Source organism: Sceloporus occidentalis, unplaced genomic scaffold (assembly GCF_023333645.1).
Source record: "Sceloporus occidentalis isolate IW3139 unplaced genomic scaffold, rSceOcc1.0.p SCAF_3, whole genome shotgun sequence".
In the NCBI taxonomy this organism is placed as follows: Eukaryota; Metazoa; Chordata; class Lepidosauria; order Squamata; family Phrynosomatidae; genus Sceloporus; species Sceloporus occidentalis.
In genome coordinates, this window is record NW_028316983.1 from 1389468 (window position 1) to 1400541 (window position 11074).

The 11074-nt window shown below is 46.3% G+C and overlaps 1 protein-coding gene across 1 annotated transcript; it reads left to right on the top strand.

The window, feature by feature from the left end:
• The first annotated feature begins 237 nt into the window (after positions 1-237).
• LOC149315405 (omwaprin-a-like) lies at positions 238-4411 on the top strand. Its single transcript, XM_089513413.1, has 3 exons — positions 238-496; positions 2466-2634; positions 3901-4411. Exons 1-2 carry the CDS (start codon positions 415-417, stop codon positions 2609-2611), a joined length of 228 nt encoding a protein of 75 aa, XP_089369539.1. The 5' UTR covers positions 238-414; the 3' UTR covers positions 2612-2634; positions 3901-4411.
• Positions 4412-11074: the final 6663 nt, after the last annotated feature.

An 11074-nucleotide genomic window follows, 5' to 3' on the forward strand; every position in this document is an offset into this window, starting at 1 on the left:
TCATCATTTATATTTGTCATTTTATTCTTGAATAAACTTTATTTAAAAAGAAAGAAAAAGAAAAGAAAGACCCAGTTAGGTTCTCTGTAGTGTGTTTTGCATCTTCAGGAAGCCTTCAGGATTAACGCAATGACTCTGCCGTTTACTGAAATCCCTTCCGTTCCCAGAAGCGACGCCACATTCAAAGCAGCCTTGACCTATTTAAAACACTTTCTTCTCCCGATTGGGAAAGAGACAATGGCTCCTGTTGACATCAACCTTCTTCTTTCATCAGCGTTTTGCATCCAGCAGGACCATTTCCCAAGGCACCTTCTGTTTTTCTTCTCCTGTCCAGATTACAAGGGTGTGGTTGCTTAGCCTCTTTTGGAAGGGGATATAAAGGAGGTGAGCATCCCTGGAGCATCGCCACTCACCATGAAGTCCTCCGGTCGCCTCATCTTCCTCCTTGTGGGACTCCTTGCTCTCTGTGCCATGATGCCCTCCGCATCCGCCAAACGTGAGTGACACCTGACCAAAGGGAGTGACGCCCTTCTAAGGCATCTTTGCCCTCCTTCTTGAAGGGCCAAGGCTGTCTAGACCAGTGGTTCCCGACCTTTGGTCCTACACTTTAATCCCCAGCATTCCTGACCACTGGCCAAACTAGCTGGGCTTCTGGTGGTCCAAAACACCTGGCAGATAACTGACCCAGAAGGCCAGGTCAAGAGGTCCCAGATCAGTAGCCATTCCTACTGTTGTCTTCTGGGCTGCGGACATCAGTAATAGCAGCTCTTGTTCCATGCAAAGTAATTCAGAGATAGATAAGAGGAAGGAAGGAAGGAAGGAAGGAAGGAAGGAAGGAAGGAAGGAAGGAAGGATGGACAACGGGTAAGAGTCAAGGAAGTGAGCGAGGGAACATCTACAGAATGCAGTCCGACACCATTTTAACTGCTGTAGCTCCATCCTAAGGAATCCCGGGGTTTGTACCTTTGCAAGGTCTTTAGCCTTCTCTTCCTCACAAAACTACAAATCCCAGGATTCTGTAGGGTGAAGCCATGGCAGTTACTGGTATCAAGCTGCACTATTTCTACAGTGCAGATGCACATCAAGGCATTCTTTTGTGAACGGAATAAGCCACAGTAATGGCAGGGGATGTGAAGGAACAGTGCTTATATTAACCTCATGCACTTTTAAGAAAAAACTTTGCTGTGGTTTGCAGTTATTGGTTTCCTGCCTAATGCCAAAAGCCTTCTCACTCTTCCAGAAATGGGAATTATTGGGGCAAAACAAAAGTTGTGGGGAAACAGCCAGACAAATAAAGACACTCACCCAATGGCAGCAGAGGAGTTCTGCTGTGTGTCTGTATAAATCCATTATTGCAAAGGTGTGCAGATACTGCTTTTGCCAATGTCTGCCGCCGGACAATACGCAGGGAGGCCAGTCCTTGCCAGGGCCCCAGTGGGCACAGGTAAGACTGGAGCATCAAGCCCAAGGGCTTTGCATTGCAGGAGTCGATGCCTGGGAGCTCAGGGGGCCTCACGCAACACAAGGCTCATTCCCACTTACGTTTAAACTGGTTTGGGATGCGCCATTGCTCTGTGTCGGTGAATCAATTCCAAAAGGATCTTTTCATTATCCCCTGTGTAATCGCTTCTTTTTTGGCATGGTTGTCGTCCCCACTAGTTTGTGCCACTTCAAAATGCATGTCAGTCATCGTGACGTAAGCGACAGCCCAGACTCTGGGTGGGGGGAGGGCACTAGGAGGACGAGGAAGAGGAGGATGAGGACAGGGAAATGTGGTGCAATGGAGAGGAAAGCAAGGCATGGCATGAGGGAAGAGGAGGATGAGGAAGGGGCTGTGCGATGCATTGCAAGGAAGAGGAAGAGGAGGAAGAGGAAGGCAAGGCACAGGATCTTAAATGTTTTTTTTTTTAATTGATCAAAGAATTGATTTGTTGCTTTAGCAACTACTTGCCTTTGCAAGTAGTTGCAAAACCAATGAATTGAATCTTCTATCAATTTTATTTTTAAAAATAAACCATGCGCCCTTAGGTCACATCAGAAGCACAAAGGCAGCACTGAGAACGGGCGGGAGGGGGGTGGATCTCCCAAAAGCTGAGGAGGGATGGCAAACATCTCCCTGCCATTAGTCCCTCTCCTCCAGAATGATGCGATTCAGATCCGTCATTCCCACTTGTTGAACCGCTAGGAAACAAGTGTCTGGAAAAAACGCTTTATTGCAACAGGAATCGGTCACATTGTGACAGAAACTGGTTCCAAATGGGAACGAGGGTCATTTAAATCAATCAGTAATTCAGTTTTTTTTTCATTATGGGGACGCACCCACAAAAGACTTCTGGGAAGGGAAAGAGCAGACTGAGTCCCCCCTTCAGGCCACTGCAGCCACCTGGGGACCCTCTGCGCTGCTGGAAGGAGGCTCTTGGCCAGGGAGGGTCTCTCACAGCGTTTGTGTGTGTTCTCTCTTCCAGAAAAGCCAGGAAAATGCCCAGTGGCGCCTCCGGGAACAGTGACAGAGTGTATTGTAAGGTGCTACTCAGACGCTGAGTGCCCTGGGAGGCAGAAGTGCTGTCCGTGGGGATGCAAGAGAGACTGCTTTGAGCCTATCTTTGAATAGATAGGTTGAAAATGTTACAAAAGGTAAATGAAAGGATCAAATATACAATTTTAAGAAATCATATATTAAAACAATTCAAAGTACTAAAATGCAATAAAACAATAAAAATAAAAAACCATGGAGCTGTTCAGACCAGCACTTTGTGCCAGACTGTATGCGTGCTGAGGGCTGAGCGTCTGCATGCTTGAAGCCCTTACCGTGCCGCCTAGGTGCCAATTTGGCACACACCCATCCACACAGCGTGCTCCATGATCAGGTGCAGCGCCCAAATGGCGCAGTGCAGAAGGGGCATCATCATGACACGCTGGTGTGCCTATGGCACTCCTTCCGGGAAGCAAAAAGATGTTTAGCCTGGAGAAGAGAAGGTTAAGAGGGGACATGATAGCCATGTTTAAATATTTGAAGGGATGTCATGTTGAGGAGGGAGGAAGCTTGTTTTCTGCTGCTCCAGAGAGACTAGAACATGGAACAATAATGCAGACTACAGAAAAAGAGATTCAGCTCAGCATTAGGAAGAACCTCTTGACAGTAAGAGCTATTCAACAGTAGAGCACCCTCTCTCCTTGGAGTTTAGTGGAGTCTCCTTCTTTGGAGGTCATTATACAGAGGCTGGATAGCCATTTGTCAATGGGGGTGCTTTGATTGTGAGTTCCTGCATGGCAGAATGGAGTTGAACTGGAGGGTCCTTGGGGTCTCTTCCAACTCTATGATTCTAGGCTTCTATGTTGTTGTGGTTGTGTGCCTTGAAGTCGTTTCTGACTTATGGAGGTAAACCAAACGTGACGTTTTCTTGGCTAGAGTTGTTCGGAGGAAGTTTGTCTTTGTTTTCCTCTGAGGCTGAGAGCATGTGACGTGCCCAAGGTCTCCCAATGGGTTTACATGGTCATAGAATCCTAGAGCTGGAAGAGACATCAAGGGCCATCCAGTCCAACCCCATTCTGCCATGCAGGAACTCTCAATCAAAGCATCCCTGACAGAATCACGCCAGTAATCGAACCCTGGTCAATAAACCTTGCCCAGAAAACCCAGTGAGAGGTTCACCATAAGTCAGAAATGACTTGAAAGCACCCAACTTGAACCACAATTGGGGTGGACTACTCCAGAGGTATTTAAAGGGAGCCTTAGAAATGATATTATTTAATAACTTTGGGAAAGATAGTAGCAGCAAATGTGATGGGAGCAGTGGGCAGAACTGCAGGAAACTGGTGGAGATTCCAGCTCTGCTTGGTTTGCTCTGTGTCTCTTTCCCGCTTCCTCCTCCTGTCTCTGACGCCTTCTTCTTTTCACAGTCTGATCTTGATGGAGGTCTGGATCCCTGGACAGCAAACCTTCCTGAATATATCTGCCCAGCACCAGCTCTGGATCCTTCTCTGGTTTTACCAGTTAATGGTCCCAATTCTGCTCTGTTCACCTCCTTCCTTCCCTTGGTAATAAACACACGCATTCTCCTGCACCTTCAGAGTCTGGACGTTTTTCTCCCCCAAATAATGTGATTAATCCTAAAATTAACTATAAAACACTTAAACCCAAGCAGCAAACACAATAGTCAATTAAGACAGAGAAAGAGAGAACCAGAGACTCTGCATTCCCAGCCGCCTTTTCAAAGAAGCAGCAAAGGACTTTCTGCCTATTCTCTCATGAGTTTCCTAAGGAAAAAGGAACTTGGTTTCTGCCCAATTGATCAACTATTCTCCTCTTTTGATGTGAATGTTTACCATTATACTAACCCCATTCATTCATTAACACTTGAGTACAGAAAAAATAATATAAAAGGAAAAAAAGACACTACTTACCTGTCAAACCCAGTAATCTTTTAATGTATTCAGTAAATGGTTCCCAGTTATCTAGAAAGACTGTTGTTTGCTTTCTTCTCACCAAATTAGTTCAGTTTTCTAGCTGAGCCTAATCCGTTATTATTATTATTATTATTATTATTATTATTATTGATCCAGCCCATACAAGTTGGAATTTGGTTAGTTTCTCCATTTTCTTGCAAGGATCAATCTTGCAGCTATTACTAAACAAATTGTTTAGAGATTTAGTCTGGACCTTTTGGACTTGAGGGACTTGGTCTCCTTTTCCTGGCCTCTTCCAAGGTCTCCTTCCAGTTGCTCCTTTCTTTCCAGGAAGAAGGACAACATGGAGGTCTCCTCACCGTTGCGCTGGAGAGCCATCTGCGCCCATTGCCTTTCGAGCATCTTCTGGAAATAAATTCCTCAGCCTCATTACTGATATTGGCATGGGATGCTCCCACTTGAAGGATGGCATGCTCTAGGCATGGGTACCATTTAAGGGAATGTGGGGAATGTGACTGATCCGGAAGGTCCTTTAGTCACAGCAGGTAGAAAAGCCAATGCGATTCTGGGCTGCATTAAAGGAAGTCATAGTGCCCCTCTATTCTGCTTTGGTCAGACCTCACCTGGAATATGAGTATCCAGTTCTGGATGCCACAATTCAAAAAGGGCATTGACAAACTGGAGCATGTCCAGAGGAGGGAGACCAGAAGGTCTGGAAACCTGTGAATATGAGCCAGCAATGGGATGCAGCAGCTAAGTTACCAATTGATCCTAGGCTGTCTCAATAGGAACTGAGTGGAGTGATGGTGAACCTTTTACACAATCCAGGAGCCCGCATCTTGGAGGAGTTTGGGTGCCTGGCATTGCTAGAGGTGTTAGGAAGTCTCCAATTGGGGGAATATTTAATCAGCTCAAAATGCGTTGAGGGAGGGTCCTAACAAAGCCCTTGTGAGACCGTGTCCAGAGGTGTATACGAAAGGTCGCCAAAGAATCCCTTGAGAGATGATGCGGATACAGACTATTTCCAATTAAATGTCTAGAGTTTATTAAAGTAGAAACACACACATACAACAAATGGTCACACACACACACACACACACACACATTCAATACTTGCGGAAAGCAAAGGGGTGAATTTGGGAGCTAGGTTGAGAGAGAGGCACCACTACGGTCAATACGTTACCTTAGAAGTCTTTTCTGGAAGTCCGATGCAGGTTTGGATGAATAGAGATTCACGGCCGCTGGAACTTGGGGGAAGATGGCCGAGGGAGATAAGATCAGAGTCCAGACCGGCATGGACCAGGCTGCAATCTGGTAATAGCACACCGAGTGGTCTAAACTCTAGGTTTTTATAGGCTGAATCTAGCCTGTGGCGATGAAAATAAAGCTTTCAAAAAAGGATTTGTTTAGTTTTTGTGGGTTTTTCGGGAGGCTCTGTGGCCATGTTCTAGAAGAGTTTCTTCCTGACGTTTTGCCAGCAGCATCTGTGGCATCTGGCATCTGCAGAGAATGCTGGCCTGGAAAAAGTGGGTGTATATATACTGTGTGAGCCTGGGAATGCAGGAGTAATTTGTATGTGTATGTTCTGTGCTGATGGCAGGCCTCAGACTGGGAGGCTAATGCAAAAGGGGATTAGTGTCTACTAATTTTATTATTATTATTAACCTTTATTTATAAAGCACTGTAAATTTACACAGCGCTGTACATACAATCTTTTTAATTGGACGGTTCCCTGCCCTCAGGCTTACAATCTAAAAAGACACGACACAGAAGGAGAAGGGAAGGTGGTGGGGAAGGGGCCTCTCAAGTAGGATAATACATATAAAATACATAGCAATACAGGATATGATTCAATAAAACAGACAACAAAAGAACATCAAATAGCAAGTGACAATTATGCAATGCCTGGGAAGGCTTCTCTGAACAGGATGGTCTTCAGCTCCGTTTTGAAGCTGGTTAAAGAAGTGATGGCTCTTGTGTCTCGCGGGGGAAGAAGGTTCCAGGAGTGAGGGGCAGCGAGTGAAAAGGGGCGAATCCGGGATGGGGCAGAGGAAATCCTGGGCTGAGACAGCAGACCTTGACTACCAGAATGGAGGGAACAACAGAGTGGGAAGGAGAGGAGAAAGAAGGTCTGATAAGTAAGGAGGGGCCAGTCCATGGAGGGCTTTAAATGTCAAGAGCAGGAGCTTATACTGAATGCGGAAAGGGAGAGGGAGCCAGTGAAGGGATGCCAAGACAGGAGAGATGTGGTCAGAGCGGTGGGTGGAAGTGATAATGCGTGCAGCTGAATGCTGGACAGAGATTAAAGGACGGAGGTGAGAGAGAGGAAGCCCAGCGAGGAGGATGTTACAGTAATCCAGTCGTGAGACCACTAGGGCATGGACCAGGATCTTGGCAGAAGAGGGGGAGAGATATGGCCGGATTTTGGCAATATTGTACAAAAAGAATCGACAAGCCTTGGCATGACAGAGAGGAATCAAAGATAAAACCAAGACTGCGGGCTTGCTGGACTGGTTGAATAGAAATGTTGTCCACAGAGACAGAAAAGGAGTGTTGGAGGGTGGGCTTAGGAGGAAAGACAAGAAGCTCCGTCTTGGACATGTTGAGCTTCAAACGCCGATGGCGCATCCACTGCGAGACAGCTGTGAGGGAAGACGAAACTGGCTGTTCAAGCCTTGGAGAAAGGTCAGGGGCAGAAAGATACAGCTGGGTGTCATCGGCATACAGATGGTAGGATAAACCAAAAGAGCTAATGAGTTTTCCTAAGGACATTGTGTAGAGAGAAAACAGAAGGGGACCCAGAACAGAGCCCTGGGGAACTCCAACAGATAAGGGAACAGGAGAAGAAGTCTGACCGCCTGCAACTACTGCAAAAGATCTGCCAGACAAATAAGATCTAAACCAGTCGAGAACAGAGTCTGAGAACCCAAGGTCAGAAAGTATATTGACTAGAAGAGAGTGATCAACGGTGTCAAAGGCTGTAGACAAATCAAGAAGGATGACAACAGAGTAAAGGCCATTAGCCTTGGCCTGTAAAAGGTCATTGGAGGTCTTAGTGAGAGCTGTCTCTGAGGAATGCCTTGGGCGGAAACCAGACTGAAAGGGATCAAGGATGGAGTTGGCTTCAAGAAACTCAAGACAGCGAGAATAAACAACCCGTTCCAAAACCTTAGAAAGAAAGGGAAGAAGAGAAATTGGACGATAGCTAGACAGAGAGGAGGGGTCAAGATCATTATCTGTGCAGTCCGAATTGATGGATTGATTCAACAGCTCAGTGTGGTTCCTATAACATTTGTCCCAATCACATTTTTCCCTCTAAAATAATCCACTTGTGGTTCACATTCAGGCATGAATCGATTCAAAATGGACCTGCTCCAGCCAGCCAAAGGACAAATTTAAATCGATTCTGATCTGCATCTGGTTCACACTTGCTCAGAATCAATTTATCAAAAAAGACACAGAAAACATCTTCTTCATTCCCACTACCTTTTAAACCAGATTGCAAATTGGTTTGAAGCAGTTTAAATGACGCTGGTTCACCTTTGAACCAAATCGGTGAAGCAATTCAGAGAGGTCGAAGGCTTTCATGGCCGGCATCCATAGTTTTTTGTGGGTTTTTCAGGGGGCTCTGTGGCCATGTTCTAGCAGAGCTTCTTCTGCAGTGTCTCTCATGTTCCTTGATTCTCTCATGCAGACTGGGCCAGCCAGAAAAATCAGCATTGGCAGAACATGCCACAAACCATCCTGGGCATAAAATACAGTTTGAAAACACTGAAGTTCTGGCCCATGCCAACCACTGCCATGTCAGGATGCAGAGGGAAGCCATTGAGATCCACAAACACCTGGACAATTTCAACCGGAAAGAAGAAACCCTGAAAGTGAACAAAATTTGGCTCCCAGTCCTGAGGAATAGCAAAATGAGGACTCAGCAAATGCAAATGGGAAACCGCTCAGAGTCAGGGGCTTTCCCAGCAGATAATGATCACCAATTAGCAGACACTAATCCTCTTTTGCATTAGCCTCCCAGCCTGAGGCCGGCCATTAACACAGAACAAGACACATGCAAATCCCTCTGCAATCCCAGGCTCACACAGTATATATACACCCAACTTTTCCCAGGTAAAGCATTCTCTGAAGATGCCAAAGCCACAGATGCTGCTTGCGAAACATCAGGAAGAAACTCTGCTAGAACATGGCCACAGAGCCCCCCGAAAAACCCACAAAAGACTAATTCAGAGAGGGAGGCTAGGCGCTAGACCCATTTAACCCGCATCTTTCTGATGCTGATTTTTTCCACATCTCTTAGGATAAATCGATTCTGTGCAAGTGTGAACCAGATGCGGATTGGAATCAATTAAAATTTGTCCTTTGGCCAGCTGGAGCGGGTCCATTTTGAATCGATTCATTCATGAATGTGAACCACGAGTGGGTCATTTTATTTTATTTTTCAGCAAGAAAATGTGATTGGGGCAAATATAGTGTGAATCATGCTCCTCTGCCGAACTGAGCCATCAATTCAGTTTGCAAAGCGATTTATTTGTAAGTGGGAATGTGGCCATCAGCATCCAAAAGACGGGGGTTAAATAGATCTAGCGCATGCCCCCCACCCATCAGAATTGCTTCAGCGATTTGGTTTAAGTGGGAACCAGGGTCGATTTGCGATCTGGTTTAAAAGGTAAAAAGTAAAAGTGGGAATCAGGCCTGTGAGGAATTCTTTCTTCCTCCTGCGAATACCAAAAGGAGGTTGGGAGGACGGTCCTCTTGCCCCCTTGGAGTCTTAAGACACTTGGACAAAGGCAATTGGCTCTGAAGGAATTCTTTCCCCAACTGCTGTTTGCAAAGTTGTTGCCAAAGAATTTCCCGTTGTTAGGAAGGATCGAATTAGGGGAATTTTAATTAGCTCAAATATTGCCGAGAGGTGGCCCTAACAATGCCACGTGCCAGGATCGGGTCCCTATATGTATACCAGAGGTTGCCAGTATACCCCAAGAGAAAGAGACTCGGATACCAGTTAGGTGCAATTAATCTAATAACATTTATTGAAGCACAAGTAAAACCACACAGCAAAAGGGAGCACACACACACACACACACACACACACACACACACACTGCTACAGCAGGGGAGGGGTGAGTTCAGGAGATAGGTTTGAGAAAGAGAGGCACCAGTAGGATCTACTACCTTAGAAGTCTTCTCCAGGAAGTCCTGACGAAGCTTGGATGGACAGTGGATCATGGCCGCAGGAGCGGGGAAAGAGGGCTGCGGAGGCTTGAGAGCTGGGTTCAAATGGGTGGCAGTGAGAGCTCAGTGTAGCTCAGTGATTTCAGCAGAGCTTAATGCTCAAAGAACCCAGGCTCAGAAAACCCAAGGAGGGTCTGAAAACTCAGGGTTTATATAGTGCCAAACGTATCCCGGGGCTATGGGACTTGCTAGTCAAAGGTGTTGATTGCATGGGCTTTGTTAAGCCAAGAGCAAGCAATGGGTTGCACAATGCACTAGGTCAGGACACAGTTTGGAAGGGCAGCCGACTTGATTGCTGAATCTGGTTTGGCGACTCCCAAGACTTCCTATGGAATTTCCCAATTCTAGTTTTTTCTCTAAGGCTCTGCCTTTGCAGAGCAAGATGCCTACGTGGTCCCTCCGCTTTCAGGTTAATGGCGGATCCTCTAAGGGGTCAGTCAGGGACACAGCACAGACCGCATGTACCCAAAATTTTATATACATCCAAACTTGGTAACAGTCCCCCCCCCACGAAAGTGTCAAGACCTATGTGCATGCTGAGAGGTATGGGAGGGAAAAAGATTTGCCTGGAACCCGTAACAATATAACAACAACAATAATAACAATTTCATGAGGAAATCAATAAAGCAATCAATAGCAATGGAGTTCAATACATATAGAGCAAGCAAAAGGCAATGCAAAGCAATGAGCGATGGCTTTTGAGTCCATAGAGTTTATATATGGATAACTGAGTGTCTCTTGGGGGTGCCTGCCAATGCGGGCACATTGATTATGAGATTGAATATCTGCAGGCCGGTGGATATGCGGGCAAAAGTAACTGAGTCCATACATGTGGACGAATGCAGTGTGTCTTTTGGGCAATCAGAGTCCAGTAGCAAGTAGTTCCATAGATAGGAAGCTAAAATGCGGGCAGATTGATAAATACTGAGTGATTGGACTCCAACAGCAAGTGGTTCCTTCAATAGGAGCCTGAAATGTATGCAAAGAGTTCTTTTTCACATCTGGAGCTGGACCTCATCAGGGGTGAGGTCATCTGGGCTGGAATGAGGCAAGGACACCGGCTGTGTCCTCTTCGCAGTGGGACCTGGAGGACATCGGGGCCTCTGCTTGGGCACACCGCAGAGCGGGAAGCGGGAAGCCATCTCGGAGGTTTACCTTCCTCATGGAGTTTGAAACAGGGGTGAAAGCAAAGAGTCTAGAAAGTGGGGGTGAGAAGGTGAACTATCCTTCCCTGTCTCCCCCCCCCCACCCCCCAAATGTGTCTCCAGGAGAGACTCGGAAGTAGAAGGTACAGAAAGAGTTTTGAGAGCAATTGCCTTTGCTCAGGAAATAGAAAAGCCATCACCAAAATACATGCAAGAGACATACACATCTATGTCTATCACTGTGATGTCCTGCCAGGACTGATTGAAATTTCCCCTGCATT

What these genes read in the sequence shown, in the direction of transcription:
- LOC149315405 (XM_089513413.1), top strand. Translation starts at nt 415, where the DNA reads ATGAAGTCCTCCGGTCGCCTCATCTTCCTCCTTGTGGGACTCCTTGCT. An exon ending in GCCCTCCGCATCCGCCAAAC is followed by an intron (nt 497 to 2,465) that starts GTGAGTGACACC and finishes TCTCTCTTCCAG; the next exon opens with AAAAGCCAGGAAAATGCCCA.